The following is a 27,684-nucleotide window of genomic DNA, read 5'->3' on the forward strand; positions in this document are numbered from 1 at the left end:
CCTACCCCCCCCCCCCCAGATGTTCTGGTTTAACTTGGATTTAAACTTGGAGAGTGGTCAGTTTGGACGAGCTATTACCAGCAGGAGAGTGAGTCTGTGTGTGTATGGGGGTGGGTTTTTGGAGGGGGGTGAGGGAGTGAGAGAACCTGGATTTGTGCAGGAAATGGCCTAACTTGATTATCATGCACATTGTGTAAAGAGTTGTCACTTTGGATGGGCTATCACCAGCAGGAGAGTGAATTTGTGTGGGGGGGTGGAGGGTGAGAAAACCTGGATTTGTGCTGGAAATGGCCTAACCTGACGATTACTTTAGATAAGCTATTACCAGCAGGACAGTGGGGTGGGAGGAGGTATTGTTTCATATTCTCTGTGTATATATAAAGTCTGCTGCAGTTTCCACGGTATGCATCTGATGAAGTGAGCTGTAGCTCACGAAAGCTCATGCTCAAATAAATTGGTTAGTCTCTAAGGTGCCACAAGTACTCCTTTTCTTTTTGCGAATACAGACTAACACGGCTGTTACTCTGAAACTTGAAATTGATTGTTTGTGGTACTGTATTACTTGAGATTAAAGAGACATTATCAACTTGAAATCCAGCTACTTTAAAAAAAAAAAAAAAAAAAACGTTAAAAGTAACTTTCAGGTGCTACACCTGCCCATGAGTCTCCCCAGCCAATTTTTATGGTTTTACAAACACATTTTCCTATTATTTTAAAAATGTTTTCTTTGCCTCTGTTGTATGAAAGACTTACACAAACAACTGTGGAAACTGACTTTAGACAAAGGGCTGTCAAATATACACGCAAACACTAAAAAAAAAAAGTTTGTTCTCTAATTTCTTTCAGTTACAGTGATGTTAGGTGTCACTTGTAACAATAGCAGGTAAAATATTTCCAAGGAGATGTAACTTTTAAGTTGATGATAACCCTCCACTTTTGTTGTGTGGGAACTTTGTGGGAAACAAAGGATTATCCAAAATGCAAGCAAATTTAATGTACTCTCTGTGGTAACAGAATTTGTTAAGATCTTCCAAATGTTAAACAGGTAATTTTGTTTTAAAAGGCTCTGACTTGAAGTAGATGGTGAGTTATTGGGCAGACAGTTACGGTTATTCATTCATTACATCAGATTGTGCCTTGATTATGTTGGTGCTTTATCAGACCTAGAATATTGTGATGGATAAGTCCCCTAGTAAAGGTTGGACATGGCAGGAGTGCTCACTCATCTGAGAAATAAAAAGGTCGGAGTACTCACCAGGCAGGTAGAACTTGAAGCTAGGAACCCCAAAACATCATAAGGAGTTATACTCGCATCTTTTTAATTTTATGTTCAGTAATGTTGGCAGGTCATTTATTTAGTCTGCTGCACAAATATCAACCTTATTAAAGCAACGTGCAGTAATTTTGTTTTCTATCCACTTCATTTAACTTCTTTAATTGGAATAAATCCAGTTTGTGGAATACCACTTCTTGCTTTATGGGTTCTTTTATTAATGAATTATTGACCACTGTTGAAATGTTAGGGTGCTAATTTGGCATTAAGATTTCCACACTGTGATAGTATAGTTTTTAGAAAATAGGGGTAAGTAATGTGAGTAGTCTCCTTGAAGTCACTAGGACTACTTGCCTCAGTAAGGTAAGCAGGATTTGGGCTCTTGGTTCTTTAAGAGGTTATTAGTGGTGAGTAGTGTTTATTTTTACTATCATTTGTATTATGGCAAGGCCTAGGGACCCCAGTGAAGGAATAGGACTCCACTGAGAGAGCCCTTTACAGACAAGTAACAAAGAAGACCATCTCTGCCCCAATGAGTTCACATTCTAGGGGCTGGATTGTAACCCTATAGTTGAGTTATGATCCATCCCGGGTAAGGGGCAGTGTCTAGATTCACTGCCCCAGGAGCAGGGCAGGATCTAGGGTATGACTCTGAAGGTCTCAGACTGGTTCCTGATTCCCTTTTGCTCCAGTCTTTTTTTGTTGGCACAGATTACTTCCCCCTCTTTGCTGGCTCCTGTGTGTGAGCCGGTGCAATTGAGGGGGCAGAGCCAAGGGACTAACTCAGTCCCTGCCCCTGCCAACCTATTCCCAGACCCCACCAGCCCATCTGGGAGAAGAAGTAGCTGCCTGCTGGTAGCTGCTCTCCTCACTCTGCTCAGGCTCCAGCAATTGAGTCTTAGTTTATTACTATTATTCAAACATGGCTTGCAAAGTGTCTGGGTTACCCCCATTTTATTGTAAATGTAGTAATAGAAAGCTTTCATCTAAAGTACTTTGCTGACAAGAGTCCTAGTTTAGCTGTGGCCACATAAGAATAAAAATGTTACAAAGATGTATTTGGTCTTGCACTATAGAGTACATGATATGAACAAGTTGGAGCAATGTAAAGAGATGGAATTGTATTTGACTGTACATTGCAAATGTAATAGAAGAAGAGAGTTTAACTGCACACACCTTATTCTTTCAAAAATTCAGTATACAACTATACTACTAAATGCAACTCAATGTAAAGCTATTGAGAAATACGGGGCAGAGGGGAAGTATTGGGACACAGTAAATATGTAAATTTACTAAGGAGCACTATGACACATGAAACATAACACTATATTTTGGTAGTTCTTTTCCATTCAATGACATTACTATCTCTCAATAATTAAGAACAATGGAATCATTTGTAGATATACTGTGTACTCAATACACAGTATTGATATACTCAAATCATTGAGCTATAATTTCTATCACTGGAACAAACTATATTATAAGAAAATGATTATTAGTTTAAAATGCAAAGTTAAATGAATGCAAAATTAAGAAACAGATGGTGAAGAATTATTATGGTTTATTGTACTCTTGGGTAAAAGGGCTCATGCATGATTGTAAAAATGTCATCACACTTCGTAAACCTGAAAGCAAACAGAATTTGCAGTTGTGCACATCTGTTTTGGGACATTGCTAAAGGGTTAGAAGAATCAATGTTGTTTTCAAATCAGGATATTAATCAGAAGAATATCATTTACTTAACAGTTATCGCTTCTGCTAAGTATCAGTCTTAATGTTCTATGGAATTCAGTAAAAAAGTTGGCAGCTTTTTCTTTCTCTTGCTACTGAGGCATACTGTAGAAGACCAGTTGAAATACATGTTAAATGCTTGACCAGTAATTCAAGAGTTTAAATTCTAGGTCAAGATTATCAGTTCTGAACCACTTACCCAAAAAATGTAAGTAATGAATATGAGTAATTATGAGGGAGGCAGAAAGAGATAAAAGGAGACTAGATTGTATGTTAGTTTCTTTAGAAGACTGTAAGCTTTAAAAAATAAGGATATGTGATTTTTGGGGTGGGGCTGTCAATTAATCGCAGTTAACTTACGCAATTAACTCCAAAAAATGAATCGCTGTTTTAATCACACTGTTAAACAACAGAATACCAGTTGAAATTTATTACATATTTAGGATGTTTTTCTACATTTTCACATGTATTGTATTCTGTGTTGTAATTGAAATCAAATTGTATATTATTTGTAATACAGATTTTTACACTGTAAAAATAAGAGTATTTTTCAGTTCACCTCATACAAGTACTGTAATGCAATCTCTTTGTTGTGAAAGTGCAATTTACAAATGTAGATTTTTTTTTTTTTTGGTTACAGAACTGCATCAAAAGCAAAACAATGTAAAACTTCAGCACCTACAAGTCCACACAGTCCTACTTCCTGTTCAGCCAGTCGCTAAAACAAACCAGTTTGTTTGCATTTACAGGAGATACTGTCATCGTCGTCTTTACAATGTCACCAGAAAATGAGAACAGGCATTTGCATGGCACTTTTGTAGCTGGCAGTGCAAGGTATTTACATGCCAGGTACACTAAACATTTGTATGCCCCTTCACACTTCAGCCACCATTCCAGAGGACATGCTTCCATGCTGATGATACTCGTTAAAAAAAGTGTTAATAAAATTTGTGACTGAACTCCTTGGGGGAGAATGGTATGTCCCCTGCTGTTTTACCCACATTCTACCATATATTTCATGTTATAGTAGTCTCGGATGATGACCCAGCACATGTTGTTCATTTTAAGAATGCTTTCACTGCAGATTTGACAAAATGCAAAGAAGGTGCCAATGTGAGATTTGTAAAGATAGCTATAGCACTTGACCCAAGGTTTAAGAATCTGAAGTGCCTTCCAAAATCTGGGGGACACGAGGTGTGGAGCATGCTTTCAGAAGTCTTAAAAGAGCAACACTCTGATGCGGAAACTACAGAACCTGAACCACCAAAAAAGAAAATCAACCTTCTACTGGTGGCATCTGACTCAGATAATGAAATGAGCATGCGTTGGTCCACACTGCTTTGGATAGTTATCGAGCACAACCCGTCATCAGCATGGATGCATGTCCACTGGAATGATGGTTGAAGCATGAAGGGACATATGAATCTTTAGTGCATCTGGTGCATAAATATCTTGCAACGCTGGCTACAACAGTGCTATCAGAACTCCTGTTTTCACTTTCAGATACACTATAAACAAGAGGCAGGCAGCATTATCTCCTGCAAATTATAACCAAACTTGTTTGTCTCAGTGATTGACTGAACAAGAAGTAGGACTGAGTGGACTTGCAGGGTCTAAAATTTTATATTGTTTTATTTTTGGGTTCAAGTTTTTTTGTACGTAATTCTACATTTGTAAGTTCAACTTTCGTGATAAAGAGATTGCACTACAGTATTTGTATTAGGTGAATTGAAAAATACTATCTTTTGTTTTTTTACAGTGCAAATACTTGTAATCAAAAATAAATATAAAGTGAGCACTGTACACTTTGTATTCTGTGTTGTAATTGAAATAATATATTTGAAAATGTAGAAAACATCCAAAAATATTTAAATAAATCGTATTCTATTGTTTAACAACGCAATTAATCGTGATTCATTTTTTAAATCGCGATTCTATTTTTTTAATCGCTTGACAGCCCTAGTTTGGGGCAGTGTAGTTTTGGGATGAGTGAATAAATTGTTTAATTGACTAAAGTAATCAAATTGCAAATACCGAAAGCAATAGCCAGATAAAACATGTGAAACTTTTATTAAGTTGGAAATCATATTTATGTGTCAAGCTGGTAGTTTTAAAGTATACCATCTAATTGCTTTATTTGGGCTCATTTTACAAAAATTAGTGAACTGAAGATGTAGGATTTTGTTTACAATGATTCTGTGCCATTTGGAGAGCACAATTTAGGAACTGCCAAGAAAATAAGAATTCTGAACAATGAGGTACTGATTGCAGTCAATGGGGAAGGAATACTAAGGAGGTGTTCAAAACTGGGGAAGGTAGCAAAGCAGAGAAGTTTTTATTTTATATGCATATATAATCCAAAATTGCTCTTCGACCCTACCCCCACTAAGATCCTGTAAAACATACTTGTAATTGAATATGTGCAGTGGCTTTTATTGACAATTGCCTTTCCATTAGAGTAAATTAATATTATACTACCAAAAAAACCGCCAACCCTCTGTTAAAAGAATATTAAGGTTGCACAGTCAAGCACTCAAAAGTTAGGAAATGCCAGAGTTAAAGTTGTCTGTGCACTGAATGAGGCATGGTCCTGTGGAAAAAAGTAGTATCTGATCATGTAATTGAAGACTGTATCATAATGCATACGCACAAGGGGAAAAATTAAGGTTTGACAGGCAACTTTAATTCTTGTATTCCCTATCTTTTCAGTGCTTAATTTTGCAATCTTAATAGTGTTCTTTCAACAGTAGTTTGTATATGTGTAATTTCCTAGGTTTTTATAAAAGCAAAGACATACATTCCATCATGTTAGCAGCATATTATCCTTGATGTGGACCAGAAATAAGACGCTATTTGTTAGTGGGTTTCATGGTTATTTGCTGACAGCAAAGGAATGGTATGACTCTGAAATCTAGGGGCACGTCTAAACTGCAAACACACACACCCCGCCCCCACCCAACAGCAGGAAGTCTCAGAGCCAGGATCAACTGGCTCATGCTACATGGCTAGAAATATCAGTGTAGACGTTCCTATTCAGTCTGGGGCCTGAACTCCGAGGCTCTCCCCACTTGCCAGATTTAGAGCCTGGGCTCCATTCCAAATAGGAATGTCAACACTGGTCTTTTTAGCCCTGTAGTGTGAGCTCTGCATGCTGAAGTCAGTTGACATGGGTTCTGAAACTCACTGCTGTTTTTGTTTTGTTTTGTTTTTCCTTCAGTGTAGACATACCCTGAGGTTCCATTTTAGATTCTGGAGGGGTGTATACTGTATACTTTAGTGGACACAGACACTTCTGCCCATTTCCAACTTTTGATCGTTCTACCCCCTCCCTTCCAACCTGTCCATGTCACAGTCCTGTCTTTTCCCCACCCTGTGTTCTTAGTCCCAGTCCACTTGCCATCTGAGTCCCAGTTCTCTTTCCTCCCTCCCTTCCCATTCTTCTTGCCTAGCCAGTCCAGTTTCCTTCTCCTGGCTCTTCATCTGATCTGTCTCTTCCCCTCCTCCCCGCCACCAGCCCAGTACTTATCTTCCTCCTTGGGCTCCTCATCTAGTCTCAGTTTCCAGACCCTCTTCTCCTCAAATCTCTGTCTTCATATCAGCATTATCTCCCTTCCCCCTCACTTACCCACTTTTTTGTCAGATCTGTTGCCCTGGCCACTCTGGTTCCTTGTTCCAGTCCCCTTGTTAAATTGGTCCCAGTCTCCTCCCCCTCAGCTGATCTCAGTGTTCTCCCTATCCCCTCCAGCCAATTGATTCCTAGTCCCTGTCCCACCCATTTCCCTCACTAGCTCCCAGTCCCAGCTTCCCCTTGGCTCCCAGTTTCCTTTCCCTGCCAGTCCCAGTTTCTAACCCCCCGCCTCCCCAATCTATTCCTTTCCCTCCTTTGGTCCTATTTTTGTCCCCTCTACTTTCTTCTCCAAGGGGTCTAGGTGCCAGTAGGTGCAGACAATGAGAACACTGGAGATACTGGCTTCCTGTTCTCATTTCTAGTGCCAGTCCCTCACCCTTGGGCTGGAACAGCTTGGAGCACCCATTACAAGGAAAGTGCAGCTTCACTCCTATTGCCCTATGCTGGAGCATGATCAGTCATTCTGTGGGGATGGTTCATGTGCAGTCTGGTAATCACTGGAAGCTGTGAGAGAGAGGATCAGGCATGCTCAGTGAAAACAGAAACTTCAGAGATTTTAGCAGCTAAAATCGAAGGAGGTTGTATTAGGCATGTGCAAATTGCAATTGTTTTCAAAGACTTATAATATGGCCAAATTGGGGTGGATTTTCATGGGGAAGGCAAAAAGCACACTCCTTACACAAAGGCCACCCCATGCAAAATTTCAAGTCCTTGCTACAAAGCACGGGGCCAGCTTAGAGCTGTTCAGTGAAGAGGTTACCAGTAAATTATAATGTGCCCAACACTTATTTTTCTGTAGCCTCATTCTCAGAAACAGCTAAACTGTTTTGGCTCAAATTTTTTAAAGAATGAAATAAAGTATCAGTCTGAAGCACACATCTGCCAAGTAAAATTTCAGCTCAACTGGTTTGTTTGGCAAAGTTATACACCAATAAAAAGAGGGTCTCAAAGTGGGAAGTGTCAGGCAACCTTAATAATAGACAGCACTATCAGCCCCGCCTATAATCAGCAGGGCTGGTATTTTCCACAGTTCTATGCTGCAGAATTTCCTACACAATCTGCTCACTACTACAAAATGGTGTTTCAGGATCTAAGCTTTGTTTCATTTCTTTTTCTTTCTTTTGTACTCCCTAAATGAAGTTTCTACCCCTTCTGATGTGAAGAAAACTTTCCAAATACGAACCAAGTAGAACTGATGCATTGTTGTGTTCCTGAGCCTGCAAACAAGCAGCCTGAAACAATAAGTGACAGGGTCTGATTTTCCTCACTCATCTCTTGGGGGGAGCTAACCCCGAAGCCTAATTATAACAATTTAAATGTCAAACATTGTTAACTATCTCACTGCGGATCATTTTGTCAGAAACATCGTGCTAACATGCTCATTCATCAGTGTGGATTTTGAAACTAAGATTAACGGGGCGGCTGGCTGCTGGGAAGGGGGAAGTTCAAATATGCCCAAGAAATTTAATTTCTCTATATCCCTGCCTACAGGGGAGAGGGAAATAGGAGGCTCTTTCACTCCCCAATGACAAAAGCCACAGAAACAGTAAAGCAAGAGAATATCCTATAGCTATTTATCCAAATGCTTTATACCTCGCTAGAATTTACCTTTAAGTTTTAAAAAATTTACAAGGTAAATGAAGTAGTTAAATGGGGAAGCAGAGAAAACAGGGCAACCTTCCGGACATTCAGGAGTGACAGTGCTGAAAGTGATTTATCCAGGTGTATCCACTTTTGCTAAATGTGTTGTGCTTAGTAGTACTGCTGTCAGTATTAGGGCTTGTCTACACATGAAAGTTAGTCTGGAATAAAGTAGAATGTGATTTTAAAGTGGATTAACTATTCCTGATTAAGTCCAGGTGTGGATGCTCTTATTCTAGAATAAGAGTGCCTTATTCCAAATTAGTTTAATCCACTTCAAAATTAATCAGAAACACCGGCCCTCTCCCCTTGGTTTTTAGAGGTCAAGGGGGAATGTCTACATGGCTATTTTTAGCGCCATTGCATGAGCTTGAGTCTGTAGACCTTGGGCTCTAAGACTCATTGTTGCAGGGGTTTTTTTCAGTGTATGCATATCCTGAGTGGTTTAGCTATAGGTGTAGCTTGTAACTATTACCTAAGTTAAGGTTGCCCAACACTTTCTGTTAGAAGATCCTGTGTTCAGTTGCTTATAACTTTGCCAAACTTTAACCATTCAAGCTGGAATACTCCATGCTAGGTGTCAGCTTCAGGCTGAAGTTTTTCGGAAAGTTTTAGCTAAAACAGTTTAGTTTCTGAACAAGATTATGGAAAAAATTAATTTAGCTCATGTTAAAATTTTTTTATCTGTTTTGATGAGAAGCTCTCGTGTCTCCATGCTTTGGAACAGGGGCTTTAAATTTGGCAGTGGAGACGTCCTAGTTTGAGGGATATGCCTTTTCCATCCCTATGAACATTTTGTCTAAATTGGCCAAATTATAAGCCTTTGAAATTCTTGGTTTGCACATGCTCCATAGAGACTTATTCGAGTTTGGAAGCTAAATTTGCTGAACATTCCATATGAACTGGGCATGGCCCATCTCCACACAGCTCATGTGTGCTGATCAGACTTTCTGTGCGCCAGCCCAGGGCTGCAAGGTCGAGCAGGACATTTCCTACCATTGGTCTTCCAGGCTACTGGGGTCTGTTGTGTTGCCAAGCATCAGAACGGACACCAGGGAGATTTTCTCTTCTGTTTTCTCAGTGGCTCCCAGTTAGCACAGAGACGGAGGAAGCAGCCTGATTGGAATGCAAAAGTATGAGGAGCAGAAAGGGTGGGGTAGAATAAAAATCAGAGGGGGATGGGAGCAGGTAGCAACCTTGGGGTTCATTAAATAACAAACCAGTGAATGAGAAAGGAATAAAACTTTATTAGAACAAACTGGAGAGCTTCTCTGGTAAACTGCTGCACACAGCCATGCAGAGTTCCCAATCCCCACCTCCAGGGCACATCTCCAAATTTCTATGTTCATAATATAACATTGCTCCTTATGAGGGAGCGTCTAAATTATAATCTACAAACATATCTCTTTATTTTCCCTCTTAAAAAAAAACCAAATTATTTTATAAACACAGCTAACAACTTTCTAATAACATGTGCATTAAATTCCCAACCCATCTAGTACATTTCCATAAATTCAATGTATCAACTACCTAGAGAGGAGATGTTACCAGCACATCATTCTTGAGCGAGTCTTTACCGCTCACTTTCTTCAAAACCTCTTCTCCAGGCACATTAGCAAGTCTCTGAGTATTTCAGGACGTTTTAATGTCCCGCTCTGATCTTCTCAGTATCAGCCTTTGATTAGAGTCTGAGTTGTTCTCTTGCTCCTTGACAGTTTCTCCTTTGTGCGTTGATGATAAAGGATCAGATAGATGAGAAATGCCAGAGTCTACATCTACTGTCCATGTGTTGGAACTTTCTGGGATTACTCGTAGATCCCTTCAATTATGTCAAAATGCACCCCCCCAACCGCCCCCCGCGGCCTGTCTAGACTATATTAGACCTTGGATGCAGCTGTTCTTTAACAGTACCCCTTTGGCCCCAAGTATTAGAGGTGTGATTCCTCAGGCCCACTCTGTCACCTGGGTTCAGAGATGGGAGCTCACAGGCTCTTTTGTCAAAATAATATTTCTGCTTCCACTTCTGATTTTCTTTCATCTTCTGTACGGTTTCATTGTGATGAGATTTCAGCAAGTTCTCAATAATTGGTAAATTAGATATGATCCTTCTTCCCATTAACAGCTGAGCTGGAGAAAAAGCCATTCTCCAGGGGAGAACATCAGTAAACCAGTAACGCTTTATACAAATCACCCCCACTGTCAAAAGTCTTTTTCATAAAGTTCTTTACTGTCTGTATAGCCGTTTCCGCAAGTCCATTTGATTGGGGGTAATTTGGACTTGATGTTTTGTGATGAAAATCCCAATCTATGGCAAATTGCCTAAAATCTGCACTGGAAAATTGTGGCTCATTATCACTAAAGACGTCATCTGGAGTTTCCCTTCAAGCTGGCTATCACTGACTTACTATCAGTACTGGATACAGAGAATAATAATCTGGGACTATTAAATAATCCTTTTATTGCCAAGTAAATTAATCAGTGTTGACCTTCTCATAAGGCCTGTGTGGAACTGGATGAAGTCTCAGTGGCTCTGCTTGTTGTCATGTTTTGTATTTCCAGTAGGAAAAACAGTATCCTACCAGAGTAGCGATGTTGTGATTGATCCACAGCCAATACAACACGTCTCATGCTCATTGTTTGCACTTCTCAATTCCTAAATGCCCCTTGTGTATCTTCCATTGCATTTCTTTTTGGAAGCTCATTGGAATTACAACCTTACTGCCATGAAAATCACCTTATCTATCACAGTAAGTTCATGCCTGCAGTTCCAATACTTTATACTTGGACAGCAACTGTTTATTTCTTCAGGCCACCCTTTAATTATCACGTCTTTAAGGATTCCCAACAGTTCATCTTTCTCCATTTCCTCTCTTATTTGTTGCAGTTTCCTGTTAGCTATGGGAATTTACTTTACAATCAGATCTACGTAGGCTTGCATCTCTGTCTCTAAAGTCTTCTCTGCCACTGCTCTGAAAAGTGCATCTGCAGTGAACATGAGTTTACCGGGCACGTAGGTCGCAACCAAATCATAGTTTTGCAGCTTTATCATCATTCTTTGAGTCCTTAAGGTAGTCATTTACTGGTTTTCTAAATAGCACTATAAGGGGTTTGTGGTCCATTTCAACTTCCACTGTCTATCCATAAATATACTGATTGAATCTCTCACAGGCAAACAACATTCCTAAAAGTTTCTTCTTGACCTGTGTGTATCTGGTTTCTGCCTCAGTCAGTGATTTGGATGCATATGCCACTGGTTGCCAACAATCTTAATGCTTCTTTAAAATCACTGCACCTAACCCAGACTGTGAAGCCTCTGCTGAAATTTTAATAGGCTTTCCTGGTACATAGCCAGTGTTGAAGTTCTCTTGAATTAGTTGTTTTAAACCTTCTCACGATGCCTCCTGTTCTGCACCCTAATACCATTCATTTTTATTCTCTAGGAATTTTCTCAAAGCTGCTGCTTTGGTGGATTAGGTATGAATTTTCCGAAGATAATTAACCATTCCCAGGAACTGTTGGACATCTTTCTTTGACTGGGGAATGTGGCATCATTTCAATGGCTGAAATCTTCCTCTTATTAGGTTTTATACCTTCCCTGGAAACAATGGCCCCAGCAAAAGCCAGTTCTGTAATCCCTAAAACACATTTCTCCATATTTAGTTTGAGGTTTGCAATGGTAGTTGCATCTGGGACATCCCAAAGTCTATGATCATACTCCTCTTTCATTGAGCCCCAGATGATGATGTCATCCATTGAGGTGTCAACACCATTAATATGTTCATAGATCTTAGGTCTGGTTTTGTGGTACACTCCTGGGGCTGAAGCTATGCCAAAAGGTAAGCATGAGATTTAGTATCTTCCAAATGGGGTATTAATTGTGCATAACTTTGAGCTTTCTTCATTTAATTGTAGCTGCGAAAAACCTGTGGATTCATCCCATTTATTGAAATATTTAGCATTTGCAAATTGAGCCATAATCTCTTCTCTGGTTGATAGTTTGAAATGTTTTTTATAGCCTTGTTGAGGTCTCTGGGATCTAAGCATATGCGTAGCTGGCCGTTACTTTTCTCCACAATGACGAGGAAGCTCACCCATTATGTTGTCTCCTCAATTTTTTGTATTACTTGTATTGCTTCCATCCTTTCAAGCTCAGACTTGAGTTTATCACAGAGTGAAAATGGCGTCTTTCTACATGGATGGAGAACTGGAGGCACCTGCTGGTTTATCCAGATTGTATGTTCATCCTGCAAGCAACCCAACCTTTGAAACAGGTCATGATATTCCCAAAAGAGTACCTCATAGCCAGGTTAAATGTGATCTTGCAGCGAGAGCAGTGCCCATGTTACCAGATTGAATTTCTCACATGCAGCCAGGCCTAAAATTTATGTCACCTCCTTTGGCACTACAATGAAAGGGAGCCTATATGGTATTTTTGTAAATGGCTGATGCTAGCAATGCACCTTTCCTTTAGTGGTATATTTGTTCCAGAATAACCAGTTACTTTTATTTTTGTTGGTGCCAGTTTTGGTCTTGTTTTCAGTCCTTCATAATCTTGTTCAGACAGAATATTAACCTGAGCTCCTGTGTCCAGTTTCAGTGGAATAATTATTCTAGTCATGGTCACAGACAGTATCCAGTCCCTCTCATCAGGCTTGCTAGATCCCAGTTCATCTACAGAAAAACTCCTCGACCAGAGTGTCTTTAACTGAACGCACTTGACTTTTCTGCATTTGGGATCTGCAGCATTTTGCAAAATGTTTTTTTCCCACATTTATGACAGAGTTTCGCAAAGCAACACACTGTTTGGGGGCATGCTGTGATCCACAACTTCCACATGACCATCTGAAAACCAGTCACCCCCAGCAGTGGTTTTCATAGCTGCAGGTTCCACTCTTTGAGTTGACCTATTCTGGCTATATTCTTTGAATTTAATACATGGATTATTTCACTTTCATTTTTCTCCTCTGCCCCTATGGCTGCTAAATACAATTCAGATCTCTGTCTGAATGTTTTCCAGTTCTTGGCAGCATTGCCTGACAATTGCAGACTGGATGGAGGTTGCAACACATCCATTTTTGGCTTTTTCCCCCCACTTAAGCTAGTCAAGCTACTGTTGTGCTCACCAAATACATGCAAAAGCCTCTGTGCCTGGTGCTCCCCAGGCTTCTTTGGTGCCTCCCTTTGTCTCTGCTTTCAGTTGCAAACCCAGGTTAGCTTCAAAATCGCTGCAGTTTCCTTCTCATTCAGCACTTCGGATAACATGTAATGTTCTTGGGATTCATAAAATAACAAACCAGTGGATGAGAAAGGAATAAAACTTTAATAAAACAAACTGGAGAGCCTCTCAGGTGAACCGCCGCACATAGCCATGTGGTGCTCCCAACCCCCAACTCCAGGGCGCACATCTCCAAATTTCCATATTCATAATACTGTCCCTTGTGAGGGACTATCTCTAAATTATAATCTTCTACGAACATATCTCTACGTAGCAGGAGTCAGGTAAGATAGATAGGAGTAGAAGGGTCTATAACTACTAGAGCACATTCCCCTCCAGAATCTGGGCTAGAATCCAGGATTCTTCAGGCTTCTGCTGTCTGCAAATAGTTGTGTAACCCATTGGTAAGTGTGTGTTTCATTCTCCCACCCCGTGGGCTGGTCTCTCTGGAAAATAGCAGTCTACTGCTGCTGCAAGTAGCCATCCAGTTAGTCCATTAGCCCAAGTGATTGAAATGTGTGGTGTGGATTTAAAGGACCCAACTTTGCTGATGACCCATGTGGTGGTCAATATGGTTCCACAGAATATAATTTTAATTTTGCTTTGTTTAAAAAAAAGGAAATATCATACAAAAACTGTTAAAATAATGTTAAGATTGGAAACTTAAGTATTGAAGAGTTAGTATATGCCAGAATTATGGTTACATGTGATGTTGGCAGGTCACTGAGGACAAAATGTTCACAGTTGGTCACTAATTGATTGTGCCACATTTTCTGGATGACCAGCTTCAAACACCTGTGACCTGATTTGCCTAAGTTGCAACTGCACAGCTTCAGGTATAAAGGGCTATAAAAATGCTAAGTACTCTGAAAAAATCATGCCTTTAGATGTATCAAAATGGGCACCCAAAACTGGTGTATACTGTTGTCAATTTTAGCCTTAATTTCTCTCTGCCTCACTACCCCATCTATAAAATAGAGATAATGCTCCTTCACCTTACAGAGAGGTTGTGAAGATATATTTATTAATAATTTCATAACTGATAGTACAGTGAATGCACTATAGACATGCCCATTAGGAAATTAATAATTTAATATTCAGTGCAGAGTTTGGATGGTGTACATTCAGTACAGCACAGGATCCACACATTGAGTAGGAGGATAAAAAGAAGCAATGAATAATACCTATTCATTGAGCTCTGTCCATCCTGTGCATTGAATGAGGCTGGAATCCTGTGGAAAAAATAGTATATGATCTTGTGGTTAAATACATCCTGCATTTAATTACATGTTATCATAATGCATTCTGTCAAAGGTACGGAATTAAGATTTTACCCGTAACCTTAATTCTGGTATTTCCTAACTTTTCAGTGCTTGACTTTGCAACAATGGCATTCTTTTCACATTTTTTTTGTATGTAATATATACTGTACTTCATAGTTTGTTTAATATTGTGAGTTTTTAAAGATATCAAAGCACCAAGAGCCTGACATAGGCACACGTTGGTTTTATTTGTTTGTTTGTTTTAAACAAACTAAGGGAAGGAAATGTTTTCTCAGGTTTAAAGTTTGCCTTTTAAATTACATTAGAGTTTGCTGGTGCTTCAAAATGTTTCATTTAGTGAGTTGTGGTAAAAGAAAATTATAATTACAGTGCAATTAAAATCTAAGCTAGAGGAATCTGAATTTTAATTTCCTGTTCTTTGTTGTTTAATTTTTTATTAAATCTTCAAGTTTAAAATAACCAATCAATGGATGTCCTGCTCATTATCAGCTTTGAATCATCTCCCTATATCTGGCATTGCTAATATAAAATTTAAAAGATTAGAAAATAATGGGTACTGCTATAATAACATAGTACCTTTTCAAAGCAGTCATGTCATGGAAAATTGTTTACTCTCCTTTGTCAACATGTTGGTGTGTTTAATTTTTCTTAGTTATCTACAATACTTAGAAAACATTGGACTTGATGTTAGATATCCTGATAGTGATGTGTGCTCATAAGCATTACTAGGCTTTTACCAGATCATAGAGCAACCAGTGATGATTGTCAGAACAACAGTAGCACATCTCATTAACCACCGTTTACACGTTTACAAATTTCTTTGCGGTCTCGTTAATGCCAGGAGCATAAGGTATTATTCACTTTATCCCCCTAATATGAGTCCATCACAACAATTTTCAGTAGCTGAACCATTTGAAAGATAACCGTTTATACAGCCGTACTGTTTTGTATAGATTAAATTGTGTAAGGTCAATAAAAGATGAACAGGTGGGTCTTCTGCCTGGTACAATACACTATTATAAATGAAAATCATTCATTGCATTCTGTTATTTCTCAGCTAACATTTTAAAAGCTAAATGAAATACACGGATCTGTGCAAAGTATAAAGTCTGTAATTTTATCCAAACTAAGTTTTGGAATGATAAAATTCATATTTTACTGAATTCTGCATTGGTAAGATTGCATATAAGTTTCCATTCTAAGTCATAATTTTGACCTCTTTTCTAAAATCCACAGTGTTTCTTCATAATACAATTGTTTGCTACATGTTCACTTTAATTAAGAGTACTAAAGGCTATGAAATAATTATAAAATGTGGCATTATATATATCCTTTGATTTACTATTGGTAGCAGCTGGATCAGAACCCATATTGTCATAATCTTCTCTTCAGTAAAAACAATTTCTGTGGTTTTGGATGAATATTTTTCCAAAGCATCTCAGTAGTGGAAATCTGTTAACATAGTGGATACAATTTTTTCATAAAGGCACTTTTTGAAACCAAGAATATTTTTTAACTGTGAGGACAGAGCCAACAATCTTTCTATTGCCCTAGCTTTTAGGGCCTGATCCTCAACTTCCCATGAAGCTAATGAGCCTTGGTGGGTCTCAGCCCCTCTAAGGATCAGGTACTTTGATGTTTTGATAATGTATGGACAAAACCAAGTTTTTGTTCTATAATTTTAGCTTACGCTACTTTTATCAGATTCACTTTTATCTGGTTAACACCAGGACCAACATATCTGTCAACAAGTTTCTTTCTTTTACAGCATACACTGAAAATTGTTAAGTTAGCCTGTAGTACCCTCAACTGAGATAGATACATGTGCTAACTTCTGCTTTGCATCTATTCCAATCCTGATCAATCAATACACCTTTTTATAATGTGGAGGAGGTACCCAATAAACTCTGGTGTTGGCAGTTCTATAATTTCTATTTAATCAGTTTCTCTTGATACTTATTTCTGAACATTAAACCAGTTGCATTTCCTGTTTCCAGAAAGACATTTAAATCATGAGCTCCGTACTCTTCCCTTTGGCTAATGGTAGTATTCAAGGGCTAGCAGGTCTATGGTATAACAAACAAATAAACAAAACCAGAAAAAAAAAAACCCAACAACCAAGGAGAGTATGGGAAGGACATAGGTAGAATAAAAAAATGCTGATTCTGTTCATTGGGTTGGGGAGGTGGTTTCCCCACAGTGAGTGAAAGAGAGAAGCTGCCTCTGGCATGGGTTTCTAGTTACTTTTTTAAAAAGTATAAAGAAATGGGTTATGTTACAACAGCAGATTGGAGCCAATGAACCTAATGAGTTAAGTAAGTTTCAAATTGAAATTTGAAGGAGAAGATGACTATTTGGTTCAGAAAATCAGGGAGGCTGTTCCCAACATATGGGGTAGCATAGATGAAGGCGCATAGATGAGTGAGAGAAAAATTTGAAGGGGAGCAATTAGATGTAAGGCTTGTGCAGAGTTAAATGACTGAGAGAACAGTAATTAGAAATAAAATCAGAAATGTAGGCAGGATTGGAGTTCTGCTGGGTCTTGAAGGCAATCATTAGAAGCTTGGTCTTGATACAAAGAGCAGTGGGTAGCCAATGAAGGGCTTTTGAATAGGAAAGTGGCCTGTCTTGTTCAAGAAAATTAGCAGGAATGAGCTGTGACCAAAACCTGAACTTTGTCACTAGTTTTATAGCACTGTGCAAAGACCTTCCTTCAGTCCAGGAGTCTGTAAAACTTCTGGTTCCTCTGTATCCACAACCACAACAATTTCATGCTTGCTTTGACAGCTTGCCATTTCTTATCCCTGCATCAAGCGTTGAATGTTCTGAGAGGATCCCCATATGCCGTCACCTTTAGCTGTGTCCTGACTGGAACATGGGCGATCTGACCTTGTGATCAAAGCAGGAGTTGGGATTCAGGCCAGGTCAGATACTAGGAGCTCAGAGTTCAAGACAGGCCAGAGGGCAAACCGAAAGTCCAAGTGTCAGGACGCAGCCAGGGGTCAGGTTACCAGGAGATTAGAAGCAGGAGATGAACTTGACAGCAGAACCACGGCTCGATAACCAGAGTGAGACCAAGTTGGAATACCTGGAAGTCAAGCCCAGGTAGCGGGAGCAGAAAGCAAAAGGCATACAGTCCAGAGCACGGTGGATCCAGTTGCATGGATGACTTCCTGTTCCTGTGCTAGGTTTAAATAGGGGCTGTGGACCAATCAGGACTTTCAGCATTCTGCCAATCAGCTCCCAGGACTGAGGTCCTCTGTCTGAGATCAGCTCCTAATTTGACAACAGTTAGCAGGTTCCTAGGTGGCAGTTTGGAACCAGCTAGCTCCAAATAGTCCTGTGGACCAGCGTTCAAGACACACAGTCCCTGAGAATCTGATGTAATTTCATCTACCCATTGTTGGTCATCTTGAAAACTCTATACCTTCCTTTAGTCTTTTATTATCTTTGAATATACAGTGTGGTGATGGAAAAACATTTGTAGTGTCTTGATAATTTGATTTTTTTTCTAATGTCCTGATGAAATATTTTTGCAGTAGAAAACCAAAGTAACATTGGTTCTGGGAACTTTTATGTATCACAGCATTAAAAACATCTAATTCATTGTTTTTAACACTTCCCTCACAAAAGTCAGTCAGTTACAACAACTATATACTTTTTCTTGGCCATAACTTGTTGTCCAGTTTTAGAGAAGTGTTGCTGGAAAAGTAAGTTTTCTAGTCAGCAGCTATGGCAAAAACTCCCTGTGAGGATTTATTACTTCTGACTGCTTTCTCTCTTCTTCTTATAAATTCAATAAATGTTGATATTCTTCATTTTTTATTTGGTTCAGATGATATATACCACCTTGTTTATAAAGTGTGTGTTTTGTGTAAATGCCAAATGCTTTTCATTGCCAATGTAGTTTTAGCAGATGGGTGTGAAGAGTTCAATTAAATGTAATTAGGGCTTCCATCCCCCTCCCCTCCCCCCCCCATTTTCTTTATGTGATGCTGTAAATCAGCATGTTTTGGCATTTTTCAGTACTTCTCAGAGTTATTCGGATCTTGCTCTTCTCTTATCCTATTTTCCATTCTTTTGAGAAAAGTGATGAGGTATCCACTAACTGACACTTCAGGAATCAGTATAAAATTTGGAGAAGGGTGCACTCTAAATCTACTTTTGTCATTCATTATATGCCATTTTGGGTCACTATTTTAAAACAGAAACTTGAGGCCTTAAGTGTCATTAACACTGGTATTTATTACAACTTGATAATTCAAAGTTTTGAGTAACATTTTGAATCTTTGAATGTTTTCATTAACCTCATTCATTTCTCTCTCTCTCTCACACACGTGCACACACACTCTCTCTCCTCCATCACCCTACCACCAAATCGATATCTTCTAAAGGCTTAATCTGGCCGGAAAATTATAATGTTCTAAGGGTTAATCCTACCAGACCTCTCTTGCATGCATTCTTAATCTGTACAATTTGAGTGTTGGATATGAAATTATGCCACTGGTTGTGTAGCAGTTATAACACAAGCATGCAGCTTCAGTTTGCGAAGCTTCCGATTGTAGGCTGCATGGTTTCAGCACCTCACATTCAGTCCCATCACTTACTGTATACAGCATCCTAGATCATAGATTCAGTGAATGTATGGTCTCTAAAAGTGACTTTGTCACAGTGTTTTCAACCTTATAATAGTTATAGTCTTACTAGTTAGAGACATTAGTAACATACATAGGTAGAGATTGGAAGTCTAGTAGATATTAAAACTGTCATCTGCGTATGCTTACAATATCACTTAGAATCATAGAATATCAGGGTTGGAAGGGACCTCAGGAGGTCATCTAGTCCAACGCCCTGCACAAAGCAGGACCAATTCCCAACTAAATCATCCCAGCCAGGGCTTTGTCAAGTACTTTGATAAGTACTTACCTTAATGTACTGAATGTAGGTATCCACTATGCATTCTACCCTACAGGACTCTTCACCTCTTGTGTGCCATGTCTTCACATATCTGGAGCTATATATTTCAATGGCAAGGACATTTTTACAGCAGAGCTGTAATGACAGCAAAAATATATCTTTGATAGCCAGCCTTGTGGCACCCGGAGCTCAGCTCTGTAAACTTTTTGCGGTGAAACCCTCTTATTCATATCAATTTTGAGTGCTGAACATGAGGTCATTGGACCTCTGTCTTCAGTAAGGGTTGTAAAATCTTTCTTCTCTGTACGTTATGTTGGCATTCTCTCTCTCTCTCTCTCTCTTTTTTTTTTTTTTTTTTTTATAGCCTTGCTGCACAAAATACTTGGCAATAGCTACCCCCAATCAACTGGCTTCTTTTGTAGGCCTGACAGTTTCTCTTTTATCCTGCAAATGAAATAGCCATTTTTCCCTGCCAATATACCTTCAGTTGGCAGTGCAGATGGTCGTTTCTCTGAGGATGTGGATTGGTCTGACTTTAAGACTGTCTGTGTAACAGTTAACTTAGACATGTATCCTTGCAAACTCTTTGCCTTAAAATCAGTTGTCTGTTGCCAGGAGATTGTGAGAGCATTATTTATGTCTTGTGTCCGAGCCTTGAAATGTTGGAGAATTAAGGTAATGTACATTTTCTGTGTTCTAAAGAATTAAGCAGATATCATATTGGAGTACATGTTCCTTTGTGTCAGTTGATGCTCTTGTACTCTAATATGCCAGTATTCCTAAAGTGTATATTTTTATAATGAAAAATTAGCTCACCTGGTACTTTATATGCTTTTATACTTTATATGCTTTGTTATAAACCAAAGACCTATTTTTCATCAGTGTATTCCAAATTTTCTATAATCCCGTATACACAAAAAAATATTATTGCCTTGGAGAAAAAGTGCAAAAGCATGTTACAGTGCTTTGGGGACTATAATGAGATCCAAGAAGTTAAAGGACTGATTAACTGAATCAGAAAGGTGTGGTGAGATAGATGATAGAATTTTTCCCCCTTGAATAAAGAGGTTCTGTCGCAGGGTGGCTGGCCTCCGTGAATGAAGTAGGTCCATCTCCCCTGTACCAGAACAGGTGCTCCTATTTGGCCAGTTAAGAGGGTGGGTCAGCACCAGGGGACTATAGAAGATCAGGGAGAGACCCAGAGAGAGTGGGATCCCAATGAGTCAGAGCAGACTGGTTAGTCAGGAAAAGCAGGTGAGAGCTGCCAGAAACCAAGGAACTTCCCAGAAGGAAGCGGAATGTGGTTCCTGGGAGAAGACTGAAGGGAAGAGAGCAGCAAGAGGGGTTTGCTGGCTGATATCCCCCAGCTAGAGAGCCAGGGCTGAAGGCAGGATGAGCTTACCCGCTGATATCTCCAGGGCTAGAGAGCTGGACCCAGAACTGTGAGAGATCCTGGGGGAGTGAGGCCTGCTCCCATGGCAAGGATGATCCCAGCAGAGAGGCTGTGGGGGTTTTCGCTGGGAAGAGTGGGGGTGCACTCCAGTTGGAAGGGCTGGGGTGGCTGTCCTGGCGGAGAGACGTGAGAGGACTATGCTGGGGAGCCAGGGTGGAGCTGGGGTGTGGTGAGGGCACCAGGGCTGCATTTGATGTGTTGTCTGCACTCTGGTATTGGGACTTGTGTGCATGCGGGACTTTCTTTTATAACAACTTAGCCCCACAAGACTGTTGGCACTGAGAAAGGCTGTTTGGACTGTTACAGGGGAATCTGAAAGGGAAGCTAAGCCCTGGTCTACACTACAAGTTTAGGTCAAATTTAGCAGTGTTAGATCGATTTAACCCTGCACCCGTCCACACGACAAAGCCATTTTTGTTGACTTAAAGGGCTCTTAAAATCGATTTCTGTACTCCTTCCCGATGAGGGGATTAGCGCTGAAATCGACATCGCCAGGTCGAATTTGGGGTAGTGTGGACGCAATTCGACGGTATTGGCCTCTGGGAGCTATCCCAGAGTGCTCCATTGTGACCACTCTGGACAGCACTTTCAACTCAGATGCACTAGCCAGGTACACAGGAAAAGCCCCGGGAACTTTTGAATTTCATTTCCTGTTCGGCCTGCTTAACGAGCTCATCAGCACAGGTGACTATGCACTCCCAGAATCGCAAAAGAGCATGGACCAAATGGGAGGTACTGGATCTGATCGCTGTATGGGGAGAATCTGTGCTATCAGAACTCCGTTCCAAAAGACAAAATGCCAAAATATTTGCAAAAATCTCCAACGGCATGATGGACAGAGGGTACATCAGGGACCCACAGCAGTACCACATGAAAATTAAGGAGCTCAGGCAAGCCTACCAAAAAACCAAAGAGGTAAATGGCCGCTCCGGGTCAGAGCCCCAGACATGCCACTTCTATGATGAGCTGCATGCAATTCTGCGGGGGGGTCCTACCACTACCACACCCCGTTCGTGGACACCTGCAAGGGGGAAGTCTCATGCAACAGGGATGAGGATTTTTGGGATGAGGATGAGGAAGAGGAGGAGGAGGAGGAGGATAGCACACAACAGGCAAGTGGAGAAACTGTTCTCCCTGACAGCCAGGAACTGTTTATCACCCTGGAGCCAATACCCTCCCATCCCTCCCAAGGCGGGCTCCCAGACCATGAAGCCGGAGAAGGCACCTCTGGTGAGTGTACCTTTGTAAATATAATACACGGTTTAAAAGCAAGTGTGTTTAATGATTAATTTGCCCTGAAGACTTGGGATGCATTTGCGGCCAGTAGAGCTACTGGGAAAGTCAGTTAACGTGTCTGGGGATGGAGTGGAAATTGTCCAGGGACATCTCCATGAAGCTATCCTGGAGGTACTCCCAAGGCCTTTGCAAAAGGTTTCTGGGGAGGGCAGCCTTATTCCATCCTCCATGGTGGGACACTTTACCGCACCAGGCCAGTAGCATGTAGTCTGGAATCATTGCATACCAAAGCATAGCAGCGTATGGTCCTGGTGTTTGCTGGCATTCAAGCAACATCAGTTCTTTATCTCTCTGTGTTATCCTCAGGAGAGTGATCATCCCAGAGAACTGAGTGGGCGGGGGTTTAGTTGGGTTTGTGCTGCACATTAACCCAAAAACCGCAGCCCCTCCTTTTAAATGGCCAACCCAACGGGTACTTGGCATGGGAAAGGCGGGCGCTGCTGTTTGAAACCATTCCCACATGTTATGAAGGTTGAAGAAGCCAAAAGACTGGCTTACCATGGCTGCCTGCAAGCCTAATTCTATTGCCCGGCCCTGTGTGTGAGATCTCTCACACCAAATCAGCAGGCCCTCAATATAAGAGGCAAAATCCGACCTTGTACCGAAAGCACATGTGCTATGTAATGTTAACAGCTTGGTTCACCATGAAAGAGTCTACCCGTTGTTCTCTAAAATATCTTTTTAAATACTACTCTCCCTTTTTTTCCCTCCCGCAGCTGAAAATGTTTCAACGCTCCCCCTATCTTCTCCGTCCCAGAGGCTAGCGCAAATAAGAAGGCGAAAAAAACGCACTCGCAATGAAATGTTCTCTGAGCTCATGCAGTCTTCCCGCACTGAAAGAGCTCAGCAGAATGCCTGGAGGCAAACAATGTCAGAGTCCAAGAAAGCAGAAAATGAATGTGAGAACAGGAGGGATGAGTGAGATGAGAGGTGGCGGCAGCGCAATGAGAGGAGGCAGGATTCAATGCTGAGGTTACTGGGGGATCAACATGATATGCTCCGGTGTCTGGTGGAGCTGCAGGAAAGGCAGCAGGATCACAGACCGCCGCTGCAGCCCCCGTGTAACTGCCCACCTCCTCCCCAAGTTCCATAGCCTCCTCACCCAGAAGCCCAAGAACACGCGTGGGGGGCGCTCCGGGCACCCAACCACTCCACCCCAGAGGACTGTCCAAGCAACAGAAGGCTGGCATTTAATAAGTTTTGAAGTGCAGTGTGGCTTTGTCCTTCCCTCCTCCCCTCATCCACCACCCCACACAGTGCTTCCCTCCTTCCCCACCCCTCCTGGGCTACCTTGGCAGTTATCCCCCTGTTTGTGTGATGAATTAATAAAGAATGCATGATTTTGAAACAACAATGACTTTATTGCCTCTGCAAGCGGTGATCAAAGTGGGGAGGGCGGTGGGCTTACAGGGAAGTAGAGTGAACCAAGGGGGCGGGTTTTCATTAAGGAGAAACAAACAGAACTGTCACACCATAGCCTGGCCAGTCATGAAGATGGTTTTCAAAGCTTCTCTGATGTGCAGCGCGCCCTGCTGTGCTCTTCTAATTGCCCTGGTGTCTGGCTGCACGTAATCAGCAGACAGGCGATTTGCCTCAACCTCCCACCCTCTCATAAACGTCTCCCCTTACTCTCACAGATATTGTGGAGCACACAGCAAGCAGCAATAACAATGGGAATATTGGTTTCGCTGAGGTCTAACTAAGTCAGTAAACTGCACCAGCACGCTTTTAAACATCCAAATGCACATTCTAGCACCATTCTGCACTTGCTCAGCCTATAGTTGAACAGCTCCTTACTACTGTACATGTTTATGGCATCAGGGTAACTATAGGCATTTCAACATCCCCAACAGTTATTTTCTGGTCTGGAAAGTAAGTCCCTTCCTGTAGCTGTTCAAACAGACCAGAGTTCCTGAAGAATAGAGTGTCATGTACCTTTCCCCGCCATCCCACGTTGATCTCGGTGAAACATCCCTTGTAATCCACCAGTGCTTGCAGCACCATTGAAAAGTACCCCTTGCGGTTCATGTACTGGCTGCCAAGGTGGTCCCGTCCCAAGATAGGGATATGCATTCCCTCTATCTCCCCACCACAGTTAGGGAATCCCATTGCAGCAAAACCATCCACTACGACCTGCACATTTCCCAGAGTCACTACCCTTGACAGCAACAGCTCAGTGATTGCGTTGGCTACTTAGATCACAGCAGCCCCCACAGTAGATTTGTCCACTCCAAATTGATTCCTGACTAACCAGTAGCTGTCTGGCGTTGCAAGCTTCCAGAGGGCTGTCGCCGCTCGCTTGTGAACTGTGAGGGCTGCTCTCATCTTGTGCTTCAATAGTATTCTTGTGCTTCAGGGCAGGGAAAAGCAAGTCAAAGTTCCATGAAAGTGCCCTTACACAGCCACCGGGAATCATCGCAGACCTGCAACACTATGTGGTCTCACCAGTCTGTGCTTGTTTTCCGGGCCCAGAATCAGCGTTCCACTGTATGAGCCTGCCCCATTGCCACCAGGATGTCCAAATTGCTGGGGCCACGTCTTCATCACTCTCATCACTGCACTGCCGTCGCCTCCTCGCCTGCTCTTGCAGGTTCTGGTTCTGGTTCTGCACATACTGCAGGATAATGGGTGAGGTGTTTACAATGCTCATAACTGCCGTGGTGATCTGAGCGGGCTCCAAGCTTGCCGTGGTATGGCATCTGCAGGAGAGCAGAGTTGCAGCGGAAGCGGTGGCTGACGGATGCCATGAGAATAGATATTTATAGAGAACGAGAGGACTTGCGAGGTGGATTCATGAGAGCAGAGTTGCAGCGGAAGCGATGGAGGACGACAGTTAGCACTGCACACGTTTCCCAAGGAAGAACACACATACCCAGGAGCCCATGGCAGACAACGTGGAGAAATTCGCTATTGAGACAATAGCAGTAGAGCAGAGTTGCAGCGGAAGCAGTGTATGACGACGGTTAGCAGTCTTACTGCACCATCTGCTGCCAGTAGCACCCAGGACACAACAGTGGCAGTGTCGGCGAGCTGAGCTGAGCGGGTTGCACACTTGCCGTGGTATGGCGTCTGCGCGGAAAAAAGGCGCAAAACGATTGTCTGCCGTTGCTTTTACAGAGGGAGGGGCGACTGACGACATGTACCCAAAACCACCCGTGACAGTGGTTTTGCCCCATCAGGCATTGGGAGCTTAACCCAAAATTCCAATGGGCAGCGGAGACTGCGGGAACTGTGGGATAGCTACCCACAGTGCACCGCTCCGTAAGTTGATGCTAGCCACGGTAGTGAGGACGCACTCTGCTGACTTAATGCGCTTAGTGTGGACATACGCTATTGACTGTATAAAATCGATTTCTAAAAATCGACTTTTATAATAGCGACCTAATTTTGTAGGGTAGACATACCCTAAGTCAGGTGCACCTGTCATGCAGAACGAACTTCAGGTAGGATGGCCCTATGACAGATTGTTAGTTCTTGAGGAATTCTGTTTTCACGTATACAAATGTGATCATTAATGAACAGTACTGATTCCGTGTAAAGTATTCTGTTGCCTGTACTCGTATATCATAGAATGATGGTAATTAGAGATGGGAAAGAGATACTAGGTAATCTAATCCATCACTTTGCAAGACGGGGTGCTCCATACTAGGTATAATGTGTTGATCTTTTAAGTAGAACATGATACTTCCTGTTTACTTTCACGTATTTTCATATTCTAATGTACACTGTTATTTCACAATATCAGAAGTATATCATTTCTAGTAACAGCCCTTACCAACATGCATAGCCTCTGCATGCACTATTCTGAATTACTTTACAGGCCTCTTTACAAAAGAAATAGTTAAAATTAGACAATAGATAAAAAGTAAAGAAAATATATTCCACCATCAAAAAGTCTGAAGTTACCAGAGCAGATTTATTCATGTGAAGCAAACGGTTCTTGCAGCTGTCAGTTTATATGGACAGCAGTAAATAATGAGGATAGATTTTGATTGTATGTTGGTGTTTGCCATTTTAGGGGATTGCCACATAATGCACCTCAGAAGGTTAAGCAGATTGTAGCTAAGGGTTGGGACTTTCCACAGTTCTCAGCGTTGCCCTAGCTCTGCTTCCAGTGAAGTCAATGGGAATTCTACTGTTCACTTGCAGAGTTAAGCAGCTCTGTGTACTCTTGAAAATCCAGCTCAAAAATCTTCAGCCAGAATGACCATGAGGGAGCACCAAATTCCAAGCAGTCAGCCGTCTCTGCAAAGTGAAAATCTGTAGAGTAGATATGTGGTTGTAACATTGCTTCTGTGATTAAGACCTTTGGCACTGGCTGGGCCTCAGTGGCTGACATGGGAATGGATTTTCTGATTTGTGCAATGAAGGGATTTCTTCTGTGAACTGTAGTTTTTGTATTCAGTTTGATCATAAAAAGAACTGCATGTCTGTTTTTCAGCGATGTGCATATTGTAAGCACCTTGGAGCCACTATCAAATGCTGTGAAGAGAAATGTACCCAGATGTACCATTACCCCTGTGCTGCTGGAGCAGGCACCTTTCAGGATTTCAGTAACTTCTCTCTCCTTTGTCCAGATCATATTGACCAGGCTCCTGAAAGATGTAAGTAAGCTACATTCGAATAAGAAAGTGAACTGTATATGGTTATTATATCACAGGTTCACACTCTGGTCATATAGGACTCCACTGTGTAAGATGCTGAGCATCCTGACCCAATCCCAGCGAAGCATTTAAGTATGTGTTTGTATATAAGCATGTGAATAACTCCCTTGAAGCCAATAAGACTATTGGGCCATGGTGGTCAGCACCCTGCATACTAAGTATGGGCTCAGTCCTGCATCAGGATTAACCATTTCTTAAAGTACTTCTGTAAATTAGAAAAAATATAAAGATAGGCATATTTTAAAAAGCCATTAACCACAAATTTGCTTGAAAAAATAAAAAGGAAGGTTTCACTAAAATAAATAAAAGAAAAGGAGTACTTGTGGCACCTTAGAGACTAACCAATTTATTTGAGCATAAGCTTTCGTGAGCTACAGCTCACTTCATCGGATGCATACTGTGGAAAGTATAGAAGATCTTTTATACACACAAAGCATGAAAAAATGGTTGTTTACCACTACAAAGGGTTTTGTCTCCCCCCACCCCACTCTCCTGCTGGTAATAGCTTATCTAAAGTGACCACTCTCCTTACAATGTGTATGATAATCAAGGTGGGCCATTTCCAGCACAAATCCAGGGTTTA

The 27,684-nt window shown here is 41.3% G+C and overlaps 1 protein-coding gene across 6 annotated transcripts in view; it reads left to right on the forward strand.

Moving 5' to 3' along the window:
* Nucleotides 1-27,684, forward strand: part of KMT2C (lysine methyltransferase 2C) — a 334,572-nt gene that overhangs the window by 156,541 nt on the left and 150,347 nt on the right. For all 6 annotated transcript variants that reach the window (XM_077808386.1, XM_077808385.1, XM_077808388.1 and 3 more), the window contains exon 7: nt 26,879-27,041. In XM_077808386.1, the coding sequence (XP_077664512.1) occupies nt 26,879-27,041 (163 nt within the window). The remainder of the gene's footprint in view (nt 1-26,878; nt 27,042-27,684) is intronic.

This window comes from Eretmochelys imbricata, chromosome 2 (genome assembly GCF_965152235.1).
Source record: "Eretmochelys imbricata isolate rEreImb1 chromosome 2, rEreImb1.hap1, whole genome shotgun sequence".
Taxonomy (NCBI): Eukaryota; Metazoa; Chordata; order Testudines; family Cheloniidae; genus Eretmochelys; species Eretmochelys imbricata.